We start from the raw sequence: 23,309 nt of genomic DNA, 5'->3' as shown, positions 1-23,309 counted from the left end.
AAATCCGTAAAAAATCTGGCCAGGCCAGTCAGATACTGGCCAGGTAGTATCCCTAATGCCAGGGTGCCTCTTAGAGGCCAGGCCAGGCTCCAGCACTCATCTAGGCCTCTGCTCTATGGTGTCAGGGTATTCCAACACTCCAGTCCAGTCTTACAAGGCTCAGCCCTCCAGCTGAACCTAGGGTTGCCAACTTTCTATTTGCAGAAAACTGAACATCATTACCCCGCTCCCTGCCCTGCCCCTCCCCGAGGTCCCTACTCTACCCCCTCCCCGAAGCCGCACCCTCCACTCACTTCATCCCCCCTCCCTCCATCACCCGCTCTCCCACATCCTGGCTCACTCGCTCATTTTCACCGGACTAGGGCAGAGGGTTGGGGTGTGGGAAGGGGTGAGGGCTCCGGGAAGATTTTAAAGCCCTTCATAGTACTTTCCAAATGTCAGCTATCATGATAGTTGTGGGAGGAAAGGCAGGAAGGTGTTTTTTCCCTGTATACTATGTCTTCATTAACTTTTTCTTTGTTGATTTATAATAATATAAATTATTATATTTATACAATATAACATACAATAAACATACAATAACATACAATAAAACAAAACAAAACAATATAACATACAATAAAACAAAAGCATGAGAATGACACTAAGGACCCAAGCTCTCAGTGAAGTCAATATTAAACTTTTAGGTTTGAAGTGATTGTTTCTGGATGTAAAATTCATACAACATGTGGAAAGTAGTGGGCAAAGAATTCAATTCTGGAATTCCCTACAGAGCTCTGTTTTCTGTGTGCTTTGTAAATCTGCACGTCCACCATGACGAAAGCTCTAGAGGCTAAGAATGATGAAAAGGCAGATCTAATCTTGCTTAGCGTCTCCCTATCTCCTCAGCACACATAATAGCAGACAAGTTACTCCAGTTACTAGCAGGTTGCGGCTAGACACAAGGTTATTATTGTCAGGTTTTGCCCCACCCTCTATGCACACTCCCCTCCTGTAGCTACGTGTCTGCATCTCCATTGCCTTCTTGCTCTGTCTATCACATTGACTGACAGTTCTGGGTAACTAGGTTGTGGGAAAGAAACACCTCTTCAGTCTGTTCACTGAGCTGCAGAGTTTTGAGCTTCAGCTGGATCTTACTCTCTAGTGTATTTGCCAAGAGAAATATATCCTCTCAGCATGGCTCGTAGGTAAGGGAGAATCACACTGGCCCACTATTCCTGTTTTTTAAATGCCAAATATACAGAGAGTTGTGCTTCTCTGGGACACCTATATTTAAAGGGGCTTTAATTGGAGTGCAGCATTGCAATAACATTCTGCTTATTGTTTCTGTTCTATTGTAGTAACTTGCTTCAAGTTGAAAAGCTGCTGGGGGCTAAAAGGGCAACTGAATCATATGCTGCTTTATGTAAAATAATGTGATACTAAGATTAGATGTTTTAAGACAGCTGATGTTGTAGGATACCTTGCAAAGCTAAAGTTATAATGATTCAAGGCCCTCCTTCTAGACTTTCATCAAGCCCTCTTGTGTTTTTCCTGAATTATAGCGTCTTACTAGACTGTTTATTGCATTGATACAGTTGTTATTATCTTGAAACTTGAAGTGTGATCACCACTCTACAGATACAGTTCTGTTCAGTGGATCGGATTCTTCTCTCAAATGTATCATAAGGTTGTAAATCAGGTTTAACTCCACTGGAGCCCATGGAGTTGCACCTACACTGGAATAAATGAGAGGAGAATCAAGTCAATAGTTTATTTCTTTTACTAACAATTTCATACAATTTTAAAGGAAACTTTACATGCATGTTAAATCTTTATGCAAAGGGTTTGCTTAGCAACCTGGGCAAGTGTTTTGCTTCTTTTAAAATCACAAATGATGCGAAGATTAGGAGGACTTTTAAAAATCGCCCTGCTGCTGAAAGTCTCCTGAGGATAAAATTACACTGCAGAAGATGTACACATCCCAGCCTTCTGTTTGGGTGTTGCACTGCACATTTACAGTACAGGTTTGGTTGCATTGATTTTGTTGAATTCTTTAGAACTAGCTTTCAATCTGGTTGTGTCTGCTGGTTACAGCAGTACTTATTTCCTGCTCAGAAACTATTTGGACAAGGTGAAATCAGGGGGAGGGGAAGGCGGTTTGTACAACTGAATTGCACAAAAACCAAAAGGCATATCATGCAAATGTTTTGTTTTGAATTAGCAGCAATGCTAAGATTAGAGTTTTATTTTAAGTGTACAACTGTTAGAATATAGTAAAGTTTCAGTCAAGAAGCTACATCCCAGCAGCCCTCTTGCTTCTTACACTCTCAGTACAGCTTTTATTGCAAAGAAACTGAAAGATCTGAGATGGCTGGAACCAGCAACACTCCTGCAAAATTCACTTTTAATCCTATGCAAAACACGGCCTGTCTTGTCCTGCAAAAATTGTTTTAATCTTTTTTTATATGGAAACACTATGCTAGTAATTGGGGTGGTTTCATCAAGAGTATGGAAGGAGGAATAATAGGGAAGGGATCAAGAACATACGAGACTATTCTCTGATTGCAAGCCACAGATGCTATCATATTGAAAATTAGAGGGGGAAGTATTATAATTTCTTTCAAGAAAACTTTTATCCAAACATTGACTGCATCTTAAGATGTATTATGTCCTGGGGCTTCAAAGCCTCTGCTTGAGGTTATCACACCAGATGGTGAAGGTATTTTTGTGACATTTAGAAATACTTTGTACCGAATGACAATGTAACTTGTTAAGTAAGAGCTCGGTCTTGGCAGGGTTTGGTTTTCCCTTTGTTTTTTTCACCTTCATTCTAAACTTCAGGTACAATTTGTGCATGTGCTCTTCCCTGTTTGAAAAGAAAAGGAACAACAAAAAGAAGATGGAAAGTCCCTAAGTTTATGGATGCCATTTTGATATTTTGGTCATGGATAGGGGAGAAAGGAGAGAAAAGAAAAAGTCATTGTGTCCTGTGAAGTGACTGCATTTCTAGGCACACATTTTTTGAATTGCTGGCAGTAGCATGCTTCTTAAATTAATATCTGAGCATAACCACTGTCTATGTGTTTGCTCACTCTTGGTCATCCTCTTTTGACTAAAGAAGCATGACGTGTGTTGTGGGGATGGGGTGGGGGAGTAATTTGGAAAATAAAAAAAAAAATTACCCTAGAAGAGGAAAGTGCAAATGGCACCTTCCTATCCAATAAACACTGCCAATTTATAATGTGAGCAGACGGGTGACTAGCAGGGGTTTTTCCATTGGGGACAGATCTCCCCTATATGAAAGAGAATTTTTACATAAATGCTGTCAAACTCTTACCTTACTAAATCCTTATTTACAACTCCAGCACACAGCAGATTCCCTGTCACCATAGCAATTGGCTCAAGTGTGAATATTCTGTGAAGCCTAGCACAGAGGTAGTGTAGCTGATGGTAGTAGAGTTGCCAACTTTCTAATTGCACAGAACTGAACACCCTTGCCCCGCCCCTTACCTGATGCCCTGCCCCTTCTCTAAGGTCCTGCCCCCCACTCACTCCATCCCCCCTCCCTCTGTTGCTCGCTCTCCCCCACCCTCACTCGCTCATTTTCACCGGGCTGGGGCAGGGGATTGGGTGAGGGCTCTGGCTGGGGGTATGGGCTCTGGGATGGGGACGAGGGGCTTGTGGTGCAAGAGGGGGTTCCAGGCTGGGGGTATGGGAGGCGGATGAGGGCTCTGGCTGGGGATGCCGGCTCTGCGGAAGGGCTGGGGTTGAGGGGTTTGGGGTGTAGGAGGGAGCTCCGGGATGGGTCAAGGGGTTCGGAGTGTGGGAGGGGGCTCAGGGCTGGGGCAGGGAGCTGGAGTGTAGGAGGATCTACAGAGTGCCAGCTCTGGGCAGCGTTGACCTCAGGCAGCTCCTGGAAGCAGTGACATGTCCTTTGGCTCCTAGGCACAGGGGCAGCCAGGCGGCTCTGCAGCGTCCGTGCTGCCTCCGCCCTCAGGAACCGCCCCTGCAGTTCCTGTTGGCCATAGTTCCTGGCCAATGAGAGCTGCAGAGCTGGGGGCAGTGCACAAAGCCCCCTGGCCGTCCCTCTACCTAGGAGCTGAGGGACATGTTGCCGCTTCTGAGAGCCGCGCAGAGCCAGGTAGGGAGCCTGCCAGTCCCGCGTCAACTGGACTTTTAATGGCCTGGTCAGCAGTTCTGACCGGAGCCACCAGGGTCCCTTTTTGACCAGATGTTCCAGTCAAAAACTGGACACCTGGCAACCCTAGATGGTAGCAGCAGAAGCAGGGAGATAGACAGCATGAATGTACAGAATGAGTGGATAATGGTAAGAGTAAAGGAATAAAGGAAAACAAAGAGTTCAGTATATGAAGTTGTCCATTGCACTGCTGTATTTACTACTCATTTTAACATCTTCATCCCTTGTTTGTTGGGTTTTGTGTTTTTTTGTTGTTTTTTAAGATCTGTGGGCTTGGGGAAAATCATTAGTAAGTTGGGATGATCTGTGGAACAGCAAAAACAGCAGCACTGGATTGGAACGTGAGATGAAAGGTAGTAGGGAGAGAGAAGGCAAGGTCAGAAGTGGGAGGAGCTTCAAAAGCAGCTAGGAAGGAACATAGGAGATGGCCAGTTCTGTGACATTAAATGATTGTAGCATGATGGGAGTATGGCAACCTGTTGCTTCCAGTATGCTCCCTAACATGCAACTGAATTGGCATTTTGGTAAGAAAAGAGTTAATTTGACCTGCAGGTACAGTCTGATACAAAGGAATCTGCCCAGGAACACAGTAAGTGTGCAAAGCGACTATTGTTATACCACTGAAATTTATTATTGGGGCCTTGTGCTGGGAGATATTTTTAACACGATGTGAGGAAAAATAAAGGAGACCTGAGTTCAGTTTCTGGTTTTAGGGCCAAGTTCACCCTGATGTAAAAGCCTAAATCAGCACCAATAATGGATTTAACCTTTGTTCCAGGTGCTTAATGCTAGTGATGGATTTGGTCCTTATTCCCCTAGATTTCAATGCAAGTTTGATTGAACCTTTACTTCCTTTACTTCCAGTAGGAGCAGGGAGTACCTCATATCAATCAATGACAACCTTCTTCGACTAATGAAAGAGAATGGTTTAATGGGATTTGATGTGTATTCTGTCCAAGGCCTTCAGGGCTAAATGAACTGTGGCTGCTGAAGAGGCCTGGACTGTGTGTAATGCTAGAAGGAATACAGGCTAGGGGGGCGAATCCACAGGGCAGTTATTGCAAGGAGACCCTCATTTCCACATCCCCTTTATAACCAAAGCCATTGTGTTAAAGGCAGTTTAATATTTGTGCACATATATTGTTACTGTCAGGGAAGCAGTGTGTGGCAAGTTCCCGTTACCACAAGACATGGAGTTGATTTTTAATGTTACGTAGATTTGTAGCACATGGTGCATACAAGAGCCTGTCGTTGCCTCAGGTGGTCTTGTTTTCTCTCCTGCACTTACATGGCATATTGTCTGTGGGTTTTGTAATCAGCGTCTGATTTCTACACCATGTATTGTGGAATAATATTATTTGGCAATTCAGTTTTTTCAAGCAGTCTGTTCTAAAGCTAATTTAAGAACTCCAAATAGAATTACAAATATCTAAAAATAAATAGATGCGTGTGCACAAAAGGACATATGCTGTTCTCTTTCACTTTAATCCATCTTTTGCTTATGCTTAAATTCTAAAGGGTAAAACTCTGCCCTCAGATATATGCAAGAGTCTCCCATTGAAGTCAATGGGACCCTGCACGAGTGCACCCAAAGGCAGAATTTGGCCCATAGCTGTCAGTTTAGACTTTTGATTTGACACCATTCAGACTGGCATTTCAGTGATCAGTGATCAACATCTTGTTTATCTACACTTGGTTCTTGTGCCAATATAAATTTGCATAAGTCCTCATTGTATCTTTCTGAACTAATGTGCTGGACTTGCCAATTCAAATAGTTAAACCAAATAAAGTTTACTTTGTAAAGTCAGAGGGATTATAAATGAGCCTATTTGAACAGTCACAGCAGACTAAGAAATAGAAACTAGGTAGGTCCTACTGGCTGTATTTTCAGATTGTCCAGACCCTGTTAGCTTTCTTCACAGTTGAAAGAAATCAGTCACAATCACTTGGTGACTAAGGGTGTATCTTCACTGTAAAGTTAACTTCAGTGATTAGCATTTGGGTCTGGGCACCCAGATGGGCCTAGCCTGGGTGTGAGCAGCCACACTGCACAGCCATAGCCGAATTACTGTGTCCTCACTGGTACTACGCTCACCCATGTGAGGCTCTAGGAGTTCTGGGGGGCACATACATTCAACGCTTCTTTGTGCTCCAGTAACCTGAACTTGCCTGATTCTTGCCTAGTGAATTGTGGGAGAACTTGTCCTTCTGCACACATGGGGGGAATTGGAGGACCATCAGCGCTTGGGTGGTTTTGCTTGTGTCCTCAGTTCAAAATGATCAGGTACCCAGGCCAAGTGAAAGCCTCACTGGGGCTTTAGCCTGCAGCCTGAGATGAGTCAGCTAGTCCAGGTTAAAAGCACCACCACACTTGGGTCATAGGGTCTTGTGTATGGACTGGAGCAAGGGCAGGGGTAACACCTAAGGAAGAGCCCCAGTGAACTCTGAACTACCCCAAAACTAAGGCTAGTTCCTTAAGCTTAGCGCCGCTTGAAGAAATAGGGTCAAAACTTCATTGTAAATGTAAAACAAAGGGAAAAATACTGTAACCAGCCCCACTTCAGGGTACTGTAGTGAGTCCTGTGGTACATCAGTCCCCTTTGACCCCTTGTAGCATGTCCTGTGTACCACGCGCTCCAAGCATTAGGCTCTGCAAGGTCCAGTCCTTGTTGGGTTCTCATAAATACTCACACATTTTGAGTAAAAGGATTGCTTTACTATACAGCCAGTTATGCTCCATGATGGAGGGGTGGGGCTTTCTATCCTGATCCCTGCAGGCAACTGGCTGAAGCCCTGATGCATGAGATTTTATTATTGTCATTGTTTTAATGCAGAGCTGCCAGTGTAGTGAGCACATTGTGGGCAATGTAGTCAATCCTGTTCTTCCCATGGCCCACAAAGGAACGGGATGAATAGGCTAGTGCCCTCTATCCTCCAGCTGTGGCTACTGCTCTCCCCTGCCAACAACAGAGCGTGTCCGGCCCACTCTCAGTGTACTCATCCCAACTCATCCCAACTCTCAGGTTGACTTCTATCTGGCCTTCCCTCAGGCTGCTGTCTCTGAGCTGCTGTTCCTGGCCTCATGCAGCTTCTGTCCCCTTGATAACAGTTTTCAAGTATATAAAAGGTTGTTACAATGAGGAGGGAGAAAAATTGTTCTCCTTAACCTCTGAGGATAGGACAAGAAGCAATGGGCTTAAATTGTAGCATGGGCAGTTTAGGTTGGACATTAGGAAAAAAATTCCTAACTGTCAGGGTGGTTAAGAACTGGAATAAATTGGGAGGTTGTGGAATCTCCATCACTGGAGATTTTTAAGAGCAGGTTAGACAAACACCTGTCAGGGATGGTCTAGATAATACATAGTCCTGCCATGAGTGCAGGGGACTGGATTAGATGACCTCTTGATGTCCCTTCCAGACCTATGATTCCGGAGTCTGGTCCACTCTGACCTCAGCAAGCTACTTCCTTTTCTTGTTTCAGAGTAACAGCCGTGTTAGTCTGTATTCGCAAAAAGAAAAGGAGTACTTGTGGCACCTTAGAGACTAACCAATTTATTTGAGCATGAGCTTTCGTGAGCTACAGCTCACTTCATCAGATGCATACCGTGGAAACTGCAGCAGACTTTATATATACACAGAGAATATGAAACAATACCTCCTCCCACCCCACTGTCCTGCTGGTAATAGCACCAGCAGGACAGTGGGGTGGGAGGAGGTATTGTTTCATATTCTCTGTGTATATATAAAGTCTGCTGCAGTTTCCACGGTATGCATCTGATGAAGTGAGCTGTAGCTCACGAAAGCTCATGCTCAAATAAATTGGTTAGTCTCTAAGGTGCCACAAGTACTCCTTTTCTTTTTCCTTTTCTTGCATTCTCAGGATTATGGAGCTCTCTACTGGTTGGATGGTGAACTGGAGTGCCCTGCCCTGCACTCTCCACCTCAGCCAGGGTGGAGGTAAAGTAGGAACCCAGTTATCAGCTAGCAGGTTCATCACGAATATTAAAGAGAAACAAAATGTCACCTTCACAAACCTTCATGACGAATGCTTCTTGCTGGTGTCTATGTAATTCTATTTCTAAGTGAGGCAAATGTCTTTTAAAGTGTGGAGGGGCCAACATTGTAGCCTTGCAGTGAGTGCTTAATGCCACTACATGCTGGGAGAAGACCACAGATACAAGACTCGATTTATCCCTGGATTAGTTTAGTTTTATGCTGGTGTTTTCAGCTCCACTGTTTTTTTGGAAGGGAGGAAGCACCATGAATTGCCCCACAACAATCTTCCTGACTGCTCTAGGAGCAGCACTGATGTACTCTGAAGGAAGTCCCCTCCAACCTCTTTGAGCAAAGGAAAGCTGCTCTGACAGGGGCATTTGAAGGATTGGAAGGTGGAGAATTGGCAGGAATAGGGAATGTGATGGAATAAGCGATCTTCCCTAGAAAACCAACCACACAAAAAATGGAATTCTTCACTTCTTTTTCTATTCTGTTCTGTAATGTTGTTGGCTGGTAGACATCTGCTGCATTCCACATTAGAGATGGCTGCCTTTTTGTGATGAACCTATAGAATCCTTCTAGATGAATAGTTGTCATCTTTATTTTAAATTTTTTTTTAGTAGAGTTCACTAATTATAAAATAAAACTGAAATCTACTGTTCAAAAATAATAACATCAATTGCTTTAAAAAGGAAACATTTTTCTTTAAAACTTACAAAATAAACCATTTCCCATTTCTTTATAAAGTACTTTAGGTATTATCAGCAGACCATACTACTAATTAATATTGTCCCTCAGGTGAGAGCAGCACTGACTAAGAGTGTCATGAGGCGAGAAAGCTCCCTTGATATCCTGAGAGCACCCAGAACGCTGCTAAAGTGGCACCAGAAATGTGGATGCGGCCATTGACAAAGTTGTGTTGATGTGTCTTTTTTTTTTAAGCATTGATATTTTTCTAACTTTCTTTGCAGGCTGGAGTTAAATCATGAACTTTCTAAACTTTTCAGTGAGCTATGGGATGCAGATGTTAATCGCTTTGTGCCCGGGAAAGATTATACAATTGACTTACAGGTAATTTAGCTACTAAATATCATGAGGAGTGAGGACAGGATGAATCTATATGAAGTAGCGGGAGTAGCAGCACAGAGGGTGTAGCTCCCAGAACTGCACACAATATTCCAGTGGAGGCCTCACCCAGCGCCAAGTAGAAATGGACCAATTGCCTCCCATGTCTTACATACAACACTCCCATTAATACATGCCAGATTGACTTTTGCCTTTGTCGCAACTGCATCTCACTTTTGACTCATTCAATTTGTGATCCACTATAAACTCCAAATCTTTCTCTTCAATACTGCTACCCATATAGTTATTCCCCATTTTGTATTTGTGCATTAGATTTTTCCATCCTAAGTGTAGTATTTAGTGCATATCTTTATTGAATCTCATGCTTTTGATTTCAGACCATTTCTCCAGTTTGTCAAAATCATTTTCAATTCTAATCCTGTCCTCCAAAGTACTTGCAAATCCTCCCAGCTTGGTGTCATTCACAAATTTTATAAGCAAGCTTTCCATTCCATCATCCAAGTCATTGATAAAAATATTGAATAGCACCATACCTAAGACAGACCCCTCTGGGTTCCTACTTGATGTGTTTTCCCTGTTTTACATCGAATCATTGATGACTTTTTGAGTATGGCCTTTCAAGCACCCACCTTATAGTAATTTCATTTAGACCATATTTACCTAATTTGTGCATGAGAATGTCATGTTGGACTGTGTCAGAAGTCTTACTAAAGTCCAAATATACCACATCTATTGCTTCCCTGCTGCGCACTAAGCTGATAATGCGTGTGAGTGACTCAGGGTACGTCTACACTGCAATAAAAAACCTGCAGCACCAAGTCTCAGAGCCTGGGGAAATTGAATCAGGCTCACAGGACTCGAGTTGTGGGGCTAAAAATTACAGTGTAGACGTTCGGGCTCAGGCTGGAGCCTGAGCTCTGAGACCCAATCTGCTCATGAGGTTTCAGAGTCAATAGTTAAACACTTTTTTTCTGGCAGATATTCAGCCAGGGGTAATTTACTGATATTTAGCTGACACAAAGCATTTAGAGAAGCATCTGCTTGCTCTGGTAACACTGTTTCTTGTTCAAAATCCATGTATAGATTAAATGTACTAGTCATCTAACATTATCGCATCAAAATGTTCTGCTTTTCTAACAGGATCCTTTAGGAAAGTTTCGCAGTTCACATGTGTAAATCGGCTCAGAACTCAGCAGCATAAAACATATTCCACTAAAACATATTCCACTAAACAGAATTTTTTGTTGATGCCACATTTGCGGGAATTATTCTGAATACTGTTGCTGTTATAAATTATATACACTGGGCTCAATTCTGCCCTCATGAAACCCCACTCCCTTTGAGGGGGTTGCACAGTCAGGGCACAATGTAGCTCACTTTGATTTTTTTTCTTTTCTTCCTATGGAGTTAACAAGATTTGTCAGATTTCTTCCTCTTATGTAATGCCTGCCTTCTCTAACAGAGACCATGTGGGAAGTGCCAGTTCAGTTGTTAATGCTTTTGAATTTTTTCAATACCAGGTAAATCAAATATTATGAGAATGAGGAAAGGAACGTATTTTGTGATGCCTGAAATTCGCTAACTGCATAATGTAGCAATGGGGGCCGATGAAATCTAGCAGTAACACGTTGCTTATGAATGCAATATGTTTTTAGCTTGGTAGATGTCTTCATTTAGCACATCTAAGGCCAAATTCTGCTTTCAGTACCACCCTGAAATAAGTAGAGTAGTTCTGGATTTATGCCATGTAATTAACATCCGAATTCAAAAATGTTGAGTACCCAACAGCTTCCATTGGCTTCAAAATTAGACCCCCTAAATCCATACTTGGGCACTTGTCTCATTTTCAGAAGCTTCAGTGGGAGCTGTTTGGAGCACTGTTGAAAATCAGGTAGGTCTCTATATAGGGATTTTAAGCTCCTGTTTTTGAAAGTCTGGCCAGAAGGTTTATTCTGTAACAAATCTGTCTCTTTATCAGATATTCATCTGAGTTTCATTGTATTTCCATATATATCTATGATCTGGGTTGGTCCCTGCAAAATGTTCCAGAATCATGTGACTATTAAATAGCTATCTGCTAAAGAAGCAGATCTAAAGGGAATTTGGTCTCATGGTTAGAGCAAGTGATAAGAAGCCAAGTAAAAATGTTGAACATCATGGATGCCACAGGTCCTTGAGGAATTCTGTATTCCATATTCCTCGGTGATAGCATACAATTTCCTGTTTAGAGGTCAGTTTCTCTCACCCCAGCAACACCCCTTAGTCACTGGGGCCCCAATCCTGCTCCCACTGAAGTCAGTGATAAAATTCCATTGATTTTAATACTGTAGGATCAGGTGCCAAAGCAACCACCCGTAATGAGTTGCATGAAAAGCTGCTGAAGTGTCCCACCTAACTAAAATGTTGAACTTAGCCAATCTAAAACAAGCAGGAGATCTTTCATGACCTTAATAAGCATACCCTCACATCCAAAAAAGGACACAAACCAAGCATGGGACCTAACCTTGATGTCATTGGTATCCAAATGATCTTGGAATTGAACAACCACTGCCTTCTCAGGTATCTAACCAAAAAAGAAAAGGGTAAAAACTAGACCTCAATTGGCAAACACTCCAGCACCAGGAGGTGAAATCAATGAACTAGTACAGCAAATCAGTCAAGCCAGTTGATTTCAGTAGGACTATTCATAGAGCCCTGCAAAGCTACCGATATCTGCTTTATATCTGCGGATATCTGTATCCGTGGACCATGTTTGCAGTCAGATCGCAGATGGATGCAGATCCAAACTTTATATCTAGAGCCCTGCAAATCTGCGGATATCCACAGAACATGTCTGCAGATCTCCGATCGGCTGCAGATACAAATTTTGTATCCGTGCAGGGCTTTATTCGCAAGCTAAAATTTATGAATGTGATTAAATGCTTTGCTGGATTGAGGCCAGAGTGCTTATTATTGTTTGTAATTATTATTATAATAATATTTATTAGTTTTACTAAAGAAATCCACTGTGCTAGTGCTCAAAAGACAACTAGCTATTGAATTAATATTCAAGTGAGAAGTAAACTAACACAATAATTCGTAAGTATCAGCGGGGCAGCCGTGTTAGTCTGGACCTGCAAAAGCGGCAAAGAGTCCTGTGGCACCTTATAGACTAACAGATGTATTGGAGCATAAGCTTTCGTGCATGCACCCAATGAAGTGGGTATTCGCCCACGAAAGCTTATGCCACAATAATTCTTAGTATGCTAGAAAATATTCCGTAGTATATTCTGTAAAAGTAATGAAATCTTAGTAGTAGCAGACCTCTCTAGAGTGAGTCTGAGCTTATATTTTGATCATAAAGTGGGAAGATATGGGTGTGTGTGTGTATAAGTTATGAGGGCATGGACTGGCAAAGCACAAAGTAGTGAGGTTCTCCTGTCTAGCAGAATTCTACCGTATACAGCGAGAAGAAACAGTTAACACAATGGCTGGTGAAACCACGACCTCTTCGGAGCATTTTATAATGCACAGCAGGCAGGAAAACAGATAACTCTCACAGCATCCATTCAGAATGACAGTTCTGTTCTTCAGCTAGCTGACATGCACTTGGAGTAAGAGCAGCAACTTCCAGCAACTGAAATATATAGAAAGGCAAGTTGGCAAGTGTCAAATAAAAAATATTAGGGGAGTATTTTTTTAAATAAAGCTTAAGTCTCAAAAGTTTTGTGCAAATTGTTTTCTGTTTTCTTCTAAAGATATTGATTTATCTGATTTCTGTTGTCCATGACTACTAAAATTTATTAGTGTTATAATTTATTAACACCAAGTGCTAAGTCTAGACTCCTCCCTTTGCAGGGGAACTGGTGTGGTTCTGCTTTGTGATGGAGCAGGGAACTCAATGTGGGAGGCCCTGCAGGGGATGTGCACCCCTATTCAGTGTGGAACGCAGCAGCACATGGGAGTGCCCCATATGGGTGGGGTAGGGGCAGCTGGAAGTGGGGCTAGAGGATCAGTTGCTATGTTCTTCCTCCTTTCCTTTGCACCAGGGGTTTGGGTATGTACACACCAGCTCCACAGTGCATCTACCCAGTGCTTGGCCTGGATGCTACACTCGGGATTTGAATCTAAGAGAAGAATTTCTACTCAGAAAACTTAAATCTCTTGTTGAAACAGGGCTGACTTTCAAAAACACAAAGGACAGTTAAGTGCCCAACAGTCAATGTGGGTTGGGTGCCTGGCTGTCCTTTATAGCTTTGACAATCTCTCCTTCTGGGCCTGATTCCACAATTCTAATGTAGGCACCAATTCCCCTGAAGTCAATGGGAGTTTTGCTTGTGCCAGGAGAGTAACATCAGACCCACATTGCTCCACTTGATTGCCTATTATTTATATAACACAGAGGTATCCTTGGTTATTCATTATTGCGATGCCCCCAATGAGCTATCACTGTCAGCCCTGAGAAAGAGGCAACAGGACCCTTTCAAACACTTACAATGACAAAAAAGAGTATTTTTTTCTCTCTGCTTGATGTTGTGATTTATTATATAACTATCTCTATTGTTTTGTAGTATAATAAACAGTTTTAATAGCAGTTAACTTCTTGCTGTGCTTTGATTACTACTTGGAGAGGGATTATCCCCTTGAAATACATTTTCCATCCTTCATTGTTTTGTTCTGATGCTTCTCATAGGAAAAAGCAGGCTTTGTACAGCAGGGCAGCAGCGTTGCAAGGGACAGTGCATCTGAACCTCTGTTTCGCTACGTAAATGAAGAGCGTCTGAAGAGCACAAAAACTTTTGCAGGTGAGATCTTCCTGTGATTTGTTCTTCAGTAATTGTGCATCCTTTCTTCTCGTTGTCGTTTTGGTAACATGGGAAATGGAATGATGAATCTGCATTATTTTTTTTAAATGTAGACTTAAAATGTAGCATTATGTACAGCTTGAATGGTCAGACAATTTGGAGCTGAAGATCGTCATGCAGTACGTCATTTGAAAGGTAATTTCCCATAGATTTGCAATCAGATCTTGGAGTTTACCTGTGGCCTCTATTTCAGAAAGTACACTGATCTCCAGAAATCCAGAAATATGCAGGTAAACAAATGTACACATTTTTGGTAAGATTGGCTAGAATTATATGTATTTGCAAGAATAAACTCAATCAGCAGAACCCAGCAACTTTTAAAATTTAACTTGTTTACACTTAATACTTTCATTGCTCAGACGGTTGGCTACACTGGTATTAAAATAGAGTGCTAACTACAAACAGTACCTTTATTTCAAACAAACGTCTCTGAGCAGTATTCTGATATCTATTACACCTGTGAGGCAATGCCAATAAAATCAATAGAGGCAATGTCTCTGTATATACACAGCCATGTAACTCAGAACAGAATTTGGCTTTATGCCTATTAAATGGCAGTTCCAGAAACTGCTATTCCAATTTATTACTTATTCCTTGGTGCCTCTAGAAACTAATTAATTGGTCGTAATATTATTTCTCATATTGCAGCCATTCAGGTTCACACTGACTCCTTTTCTGCCTGGAGGATGTTTTCTGGCATTACTACTTCTACTGTGGAACAAGGACCTATTATTCACACAGATCTTTTTTTGTCAGGATTAGCACCCACTCCGGGGTTGGGCACACCTGGGGATGGACAAACTTTAGATTGTTGAGTAGCAATGCCTACTGGGCCTAAAACCCCTGATCAGAGCAAAGATGCAATGACAGAGCGATTAGTGGAGCTTCACCAGAACACTGCTATTTATATATCTGCTAGATAGAATACCAGAACTGATCTTTTTTTTGTGATTCTGTTGCCATCTAGAGGCCAAACTACAAAGGTGATTTTGGTCTACACACTGTTGAACATCTATACCAGGTGCCCTGCTGAATGGCATCTTTCTTTGCAGCTTTTGTTTCCCTATTGGACAACTATGAAACGTCAACTGGTGTAACAGAAGTTGTGACCCCACAAGAAATGGCTGAAAACAATCGTTTTCTTGATGCTATCTTAGAAACAGAAGTAATGAAAGTGAGTACAGCAGCTCTTCATGCTTTATCACTTGCCACAATTAACTGTAAATTAAACTAATTATATTTCCTTGTTTTCGATCCTCCAGCTTACTCATCAATATTTAGTTAGAAAAAATTGGTCAAAACCCAGTCTTAACGACTTCAAGTCTCAGCTCTATGACATCTGGTTTCAGCTATACACCAGGGAAACAGGAAAAGGGTATGTATGGTCAATATGGATCCTAGTAGTAACCATATTTAATAGGATGTAAGAAATAAGTCTTACATGTATGTCATACAGACATAACCACAAAAAATGGAGAAGGTTATGTAATGTATTAATTGGGCGAAAGTAATTTTTAATGTCCCACTGTTTCTGTAATAGACTGTGCTGGCTTGTCAAAGAGTATTTATTTTATTTTTCGATGACTGAATGATTATTAGGTACATAGTCCTTTTTATGAAAACAGATGCATTTGAGGGACAAAAAGCAATTTACAGATAAATGTCAATTTATAATGGAAAAGACAAATAGTCTGGTCCATTGGTTTTTTTGTTTGTTTGTTTTTTACTGGTAGTTATTCCTTTAACATCAAATAGCAACTTAGATTTCATGACCAGATCTTTATTTTAAGTTCCACAAAAAAGAAAAACAAAACATTCAGAACAAGAATGTTAATGGATAACTCTTAGCAAGTGCCAATTTTGTTCATTTTCTGGCCTTTTGCATCCAGCAAATTAAATTTTTTAGCTAATTATTATTATGCTGATTTTATTGTAGGCCTGATTCCTGTGGATTTGAACATGTGTTTGTCGGAGAAACAAAACATGGAAAAGAAATTCTGGGTTTGCATAACTGGGTACAATTTTACCTTCAGGAAAAGCATAAACAAATTGACTACAAAGGCTATGTTGCCAGGAGGAAAAAGAGCAGGGTAAGAGAGACTTAGGGTTGTCTGTTTGTATGTGTACAGTTTATAGATAAGGTGAGTAAATCTACTCAGGATGTCTCTGGTAATGAGTCCAGGGCATGATGGTGTTGGGGGAGACAGATTATTTTTATTTTTGCTGTGGATTTTGTCTGCTATTAAAGCTCAATGCCCATCTAATTTTTAATTCCCCACTGAGACCCTAAAATTCTCTCGGGCCACCTTTTCCCCAATACCTCTTGTAGACAGAGGGGATTAATAATCCTCTAGTGGTTAGTGTCTTCATTGACTTTACCATGCTGGACCCAAGACAGTGGGCCTGATATTGAAAGGTGCAGAGTGTATTCAACCACAAAAATCCCTTGGAAATTCTTCTGCCTTTCATACGACATTGGACAGAACCCCGTATGTTTGCTGCCTTTCTGCTAAGCCCCAATGCACTAAGTTTCAAAGGGCCCAATTCTGGGAGCTGATGAACTCTGTTAGGATAATGGGTTCAGACAAGTATGTCCAGAAAAGCAGCATAATTCTGTCATTCACATGATTTATCAAGGTTAAAGAATGGGACTGGGGCTTTTTGTTACTTTCTTGGTCTGAGATCTTGGGAATTAGGATCTGATCCAATACCCATTGAAGTCATTGGAAGACTCCTATTGACTTCAGTGGGCTTTGGATCAGGCACTTAACATTGTGTACTGTAGTTTCCCCATCTGTAACACAATGCCAATAATACCTAGCTTATAGTGGTGTTGTGAGGCTTAATTAAAGGGACACTGACAACTTAATCTGCTGAGTTTCAAAAAAATGTGAATTAAAAATAGTTTTGGCCTCGGAGAATCCCCTGCCAATTGTTTGGTTTAACAATCGTTTTCCGATTTAAAAAAAATGATTTCTCTGCACTATGGCTGTGTGAAGTGCCTGTTCAGACAGGGGATGCTGACCTGACTGAACAGAGGGAACAGTGAAAATGACTGTTTTTCAAACTGCTAGCTAATGCACAAAGGGAACATACAGAACATATAGAGAAAATAATTCTCTCAAAAATAATCATCGTAGGTGTTACTTGTAACAATAGTAGGTTAAAATAATCAAGCAGGTATCAACTTGAAGTTAACAGTGCCCCTTAAATGCAGGCTATGTACTTTGAGAGCTGTGAGTGAGAGGTGCTATAGAACAGTGGTTCTCAACCACGGGTACGCATGCCCCTGTGGGTACACAGAGGTCTTCCAGAGGGTACATTAACTCATCTAGATATTTGCCTCGTTTTACAACAGGTGACATAAAAAGCACTAGCGAAGTCAGTACAAGCTATAATTTCATACAGACAATGACTTGTTTATATTGCTGTATATCCTATACACTGAAATATAAGTACAACATTTATATTCCAATTGGTTTATTTTATAATTATATGGTAAAAATGAGAAAGTCAGCAAGTTTTCAGTAACTACTTTTTTAAGTAGTTTTTAGGTGAGGTGTAACTTGGGGGTACGCAAGACAAATCAGACTCCTGAAAGGGGTAGAGTAGTCTGGAAAGTTTGAGAGCCACTGCTATAGAAGTGTTTCAGGGTAGCAGCCGTGTTAGTCTGTATCCGCAAAAAGAAAAGGAGGACTTGTGGCACCTTAGAGACGAACACATTTATTTGAGCATAAGCTTTCGTGAGCTACAGCTCACTTCATCGGATGCATGCAGTGGAAAATACAGTGGGGAGATTTATATACACAGAGAACATGAAACAATGGGTGTTACCATACACGCTGTAACAAGAGTGATCAGGTCAGATGAGCTATTACCAGCAGGAGAGCGGGGGTGGCAGGGGGGGAGAAACCTTTTGTAGTGATAATCAAGGGGGGCCATTTCCAGCAGTTGACAAGAACATGTGAGGAACAGTGGTGGGGAATAGTTTTACTTTGTGTAATGACACATCCACTCCCAGTCTTTATTCAAACCTAAGTTAATTGTATCCAGTTTGCAAATTAATTCCAATTCAGCAGTCTCTCATTGGAGTCTGTTTCTGAAGGTTTTTTGTTGAAGAATTGCCACTTTTAGGTCTGTAATCGAGTGACCCAAAAGATTGAAGTGTTCTCCAACTGGGGTTTTTGAATGTTATAATTCTTGACGTCTGATTTGTGTCCATTTATTCTTTTACGTAGAGACTGTCCAGTTTGGCCAATGTACATGGCAGAGGGGCATTGCTGGCACATGATGGCATATATCACATTGGTAGATGTGCAGATGAATGAGCCTCTGATAGTGTGGCTGATGTGATTAGGCCCTATGATGGTTTCCCCTGAATAGATATGTGGACACAGTTGGCAGTGGGCTTTGTTGAAAGGATAGGTTCCTGGGTTAGTGGTTTTGTTGTGTGGTATGTGGTTGCTGGTGAGTATTTGCTTCAGGTTGGGGGGCTGTCTGTAAGCAAGGACTGGCCTGTCTCCCAAGGTCTGTGAGCGTGATGGGTTGTCCTTCAGGATAGGTTGTAGAGCCTTGAGGATGCATTGGAGAGGTTTTAGTTGGGGGCTGAAGGTGATGGCTAGTGGCGTTCTGTTATTTTCTTTGTTGGGCCTGTCCTGTAGTAGGTGACTTCTGGGTACTGTTCTGGCTCTGTCAGTCTGTTTCTTTACTTCAGCAGGTGGGTATTGTAGTTGTAAGAACGCTTGATAGAGATCTTGTAGGTGTTTGTCTCTGTCTGAGGGATTGGAGCAAATGCGGTTGTATCGTAAAGCTTGGCTGTAGATAATGGATCGTGTGGTGTGGTCTGGATGAAAGTTGGAGGCATGTAGGTAAGCATAGTGGTCAGTAGGTTTCCGGTATACGGTGGTGTTTATGTGACCATCGCTTATTAGCACAGTAGTGTCCAGGAAGTGGATCTCTTGTGTGGACTTGTTCAGGCTGAGGTTGATGGTGGGATGGAAATTGTTGAAATCAGGGTGGAATTCCTCAAGGGCTTCTTTTCCGTGGGTCCAGATGATGAAGATGTCATCAATGTAGCGCAAGTAGAGTAGGGGCATTAGGGGACGAGAGCTAAGGAAGCGTTGTTCTAAGTCAGCCATAAAAATGTTGGTATACTGTGGGGCCATGCGGGTACCCGCTGATTTGAAGGTATACATTGTCCCCAAATGTGAAATAGTTATGGGTGAGGACAAAGTCACATAGTTCAGCCACCAGGTTTGCTGTGACATTATCAGGGATACTGTTCCTGATGGCTTGTAGTCCATCTTTATGTGGAATGTTGGTGTAGAGGGTTTCTACATCCATAGTGGCTAGGATGGTGTTTTCAAGAAGATCACCAATGGATTGTAGTTTCCTCAGGAAGTCAGTGGTGTCTCGAAGATAGCTGGGAGTGCTGGTAGCGTAGGGCCTGAGGAGGGAGTCTATATAGCCAGACAATCCTGCTGTCAGGGTGCCAATGCCTGAGATGATGGGGCGTCCAGGATCTCCAGGTTTATGGATCTTGGGTAGCAGATAGAATACCCCTGGTCGGGGTTCTAGGGGTGTGTCTGTGCCAATTTGTTCTTGTGCTTTTTCAGGGAGTTTGAGCAGATGGTGTAGTTTCCTTTGGTAACCCTCAGTGGGATCAGAGGGTAATGGCTTGTAGAAAGAGCTGCCAAGCAGCCTCTTGTTCATATTCCGACCTATTCATGATGACGACAGCACCTCCTTTGTCAGCCTTTTTGATTATGATGTCAGAGTTGTTTCTGAGGCTGTGGATGGCATTGTGTTCTGCACTGCTGAGGTTATGGGGCACGCGATGCTGCTTTTCCACAATATCAGCCCGTGCACGTTGGTGGAAGCACTCTATGTAGAAGTCCAGTCTGTTGTTTCGACCTTCAGGAGGAGTCCACCCAGAATCCTTCTTTTTGTAGTCTTGGTAGGAAGGTCTCTGTGGGTTAGTATGTTGTTCAGAGGTGTGTTGGAAATATTCCTTGAGTCGGAGACATCGAAAATAGGATTCTGGGTCATCCCAGAACTGTATAGAAGTGCTGTACATAGTTCTATTTTGTTTTCACAATGGTGCAGTTTTCATTTGTGCCTATAGATGTCACCTTTCAACCATAAAGGAGGCCATAATTTTAGACACTGATGCAAAGGATACTGACAGAGATGTCACTTGACTGTGCTAGTTAGGGCTATGCAGTAAGGGCTTTTAGGCACCCCTCTAAGGGGCTTAGGAATCCATCTCACACTGAATTTCAGTGGGAGTTGGGTGACTCACTTCTTAGACTCCTTTGAAAATCCCAGCTACAATTGAATTGAAATGGAATTCTACCAAAATATAGGATATTTCTGAGCATGCCACAAGCACCATCCTTTTTCTTACTGCCCTCATGAAATAGGAGACCACACTCCTCAGCCACTTGGATACTTACAGTGATGAATGCTATAGGAAAACTTAAGGAAATATAAATTGGCATAAATATTTAGTGCCATTTACTTCAGTAGTACAGGATTGGCTTAGGATACTATTCTAGTTCTTAGGAAAGACAAACCTGCTGCCTGAGTTCTTGACCCATAAACAACAGGAGCGTCTAAGATTCTAAAGAAGATTTAATGTGAGATCCAGGGCTGTGTAACCCCCTATAATGGCTCTGTTTTACCTCCCACATTTTACATATACACAACTGATACAAGCACTATAGCTGCTCAGAAGTAGAGTCTCCCACATTTGTATTTGCAGAATAACCCTGAATGTGAAAATGTGTCTGTCTGGTCATATTCAGTATTCAGGGATTTTCATGTCTTTTATTTTTGGTTACAGTCTGATGAGGATGATCAAGTTCTGAGTCTACAGTTCAGCTGGAAAGGTCTAGTAAAACCTGTGGGAAGCACCTTTATTGGTGTCAGTCCCGAGTTTGAATTTGCCCTCTATACAATCATTTTTCTGCAGTCTCAGGAAAAGGTCACTCGTGAGATGGTGCAGATAGAGGAGTATGAACTACAGATAGTTGTGTATCGCCATGGTAAATACATTGGAACAGCATATCCTGTCCTCCTTAGCAGCAACAAGGAAGATTTGTATTGAAAAGGATCAAGCTAACCTGAAGTTCTTTCTGAGTTTAATTGTAATTTTGTATAATTTTAAATGGTCTGTTTGGAATAATATCCTTTTGTTCTGTATTAAGATGCTTAACCTAAGCTGTGCCTTTTAAAGAAATGTTCAGTGCCTGTCCAGGCTTTGAAATCCCTTTTATCACTGTAGCCAAGGATGAAAGAAATTGTACTAAAGTGCCATCACAAAGCTGTACTTTAACTTCCTGACCAGATATCAGTTTTTTAAACTAGGCCCGATTAAAATGGAAATAGGGGTTTTGTTTGTTAACTACTGCACACCTAGAAAGACTGATCAAACCATATAAAATACGGACCAGAATATCCCATAATAAATGTATCTTGTGGCATTAATGTTGAAATTAAGCCCTCTGTTATGACAGTGTAAAACAATACTGTATAGCTATATTTTGTGTTGCCGTCTTCAGTTATAGGCTGAGAAAAGGATTTCTGCCAATGGCAATCTAGACAATTATGACATTATCCCTCCCCTTCCCAACCAGCACAAGCCTTATGGACACAGAAGGACTTCCTGGAATGACAGTCAGTGCAGCACTTATCACACTACATCCAATCACTCTTCTGCAGGCCAGGCCACATCGTAAAACAATGATTCATGAAGACTAGCAGGAAGCCAGAATAACTTGCTTTCCTGAAGCCTGAGCTCTGAGGAGACAGCAAAGTAATCTGCCTCTGTCAACCCCCAAAACCTACTAAACTCCCCCCAAAACAGAGCAGAATGTGGCAGGGGATGGATTCTCCAAAAACAATCAAAAAATCAGTAGCATACAGTAAGAGATGTTAGGTAAGGAAAAAATACACTTGTGTCCCTTGGGATAGAAATCCAAATCTCAGCTGTACAAGAGGATTCTCCTGAGGTAGTAACTACAAATAACATGCTGAAAAACTCTCGGCAGACAGTGAAACTCAGGAAAAGGAAGAGAGGCAAAGACAAAAGACTCTAGAGACCCTGCTAGCAATGGCAGAAGTGAAGCTGAACAAGAGAATTCAGATATCTGGGAGTAAACTAAAGATTAACTAAAAGAGATTTCTTGGAAGTCACCAGGAATGAATAGTTAGCAGTAACTATGTTAATGTTATAAAGAAAATAGTTTGCTTTAACTGGGGAGATCATAACTCTATGATAGCATGTTCTCTATTTTAAAAAGTAGCCAAGACAATAAGAAGGAATGGATTGTTAGGGAGATCCCTAACAGGGGGCGGAGGAACCTGGAGAAAATAGAGAGGAGTTTGGAGGAACCTTTAAGAGTTCTGTGTAAATCCTCCCCATGTAACTCTAATAAGTGGATGGTAATCTATCCCTAATGGTGTGGGTTAAGGTCCCATAGGACGAGAATGTACCTTCTTTGGATTGAAAGAGAAGCAGTACAAGTGTTCATGGGAAGAGTAGAGGGATTTGGTATTAGCAAAGGGATTTGGGTACTCCTTAACATGCTGTGTTGGTGTTTTGTGAGTGGATTTAAAGTAAGAGGAATGAAGGAGAGGGGAGGGAACTGATGAGACAGGGGGGAATTACTACAAGAAATAGGTAGGGAGGTTTACAAAACGGAAACCAAGGTACACACTTGCAAACACAGAGTGATAGGAAATGAGACATTGGCCACATAAGTGGTCATGCCATCGAACAGCAATCAAGAATTATCATAATTTCACATTTTCAGTAAGCTAAATAGTTATTCTCAAAATCTCGTCCTTTCAAAGTAATATCTTTGAATATCAAAGGGCTAACTACTGTCATTAAAAGTACAAAACACGCTCAGATTATTCTACTTTGAGAAAGTTAGTTTCAGAAGGGAATTAAAAATAGAAATATGAATAGAAAGATCTGACTATATTCTAGTATAATGTCTCTTTAAATCAATGCTCACGGTTGTAATGATTGTTGTGTTTCTGATATTTACATAGCAAGGATTTGTAAATCTATTAATATTTCCTAATTAAATAAATAGTATTAAAAATTATTCACCTCTTAGGCCAGTCATAGTAACACCGAAACACCTCATCCCCCTGGCCCCCCCCTTTCTGTTCCTTTAACCAACATCTGCTTT

General features: G+C 41.6%; 1 protein-coding gene across 1 annotated transcript; it reads left to right on the top strand.

Moving 5' to 3' along the window:
- Positions 1-1,100: 1,100 nt before the first annotated feature.
- LOC144259258 (poly(U)-specific endoribonuclease-like) lies at positions 1,101-21,214 on the top strand. Its single transcript, XM_077807451.1, has 7 exons — positions 1,101-1,187; positions 9,148-9,247; positions 13,935-14,046; positions 15,159-15,280; positions 15,369-15,481; positions 16,043-16,196; positions 20,951-21,214. Exons 1-7 carry the CDS (start codon positions 1,177-1,179, stop codon positions 21,212-21,214), a joined length of 876 nt encoding a protein of 291 aa, XP_077663577.1. The 5' UTR covers positions 1,101-1,176.
- The last annotated feature ends 2,095 nt before the right edge of the window (positions 21,215-23,309 follow it).

This window comes from Eretmochelys imbricata, chromosome 1 (genome assembly GCF_965152235.1).
Source record: "Eretmochelys imbricata isolate rEreImb1 chromosome 1, rEreImb1.hap1, whole genome shotgun sequence".
Taxonomy (NCBI): Eukaryota; Metazoa; Chordata; order Testudines; family Cheloniidae; genus Eretmochelys; species Eretmochelys imbricata.
The sequence above is the reverse complement of the archived record's forward strand: the minus strand, read 5'-3'. Positions and strand labels throughout refer to the sequence as shown.

Coding starts and splice junctions, on each gene's coding strand:
- LOC144259258 (XM_077807451.1), top strand. Junction 9,248..13,934: donor ATTATACAATTGACTTACAG/GTAATTTAGCTA, acceptor TGCTTCTCATAG/GAAAAAGCAGGCTTTGTACA. Junction 15,281..15,368: donor TAGAAACAGAAGTAATGAAA/GTGAGTACAGCA, acceptor TCGATCCTCCAG/CTTACTCATCAATATTTAGT.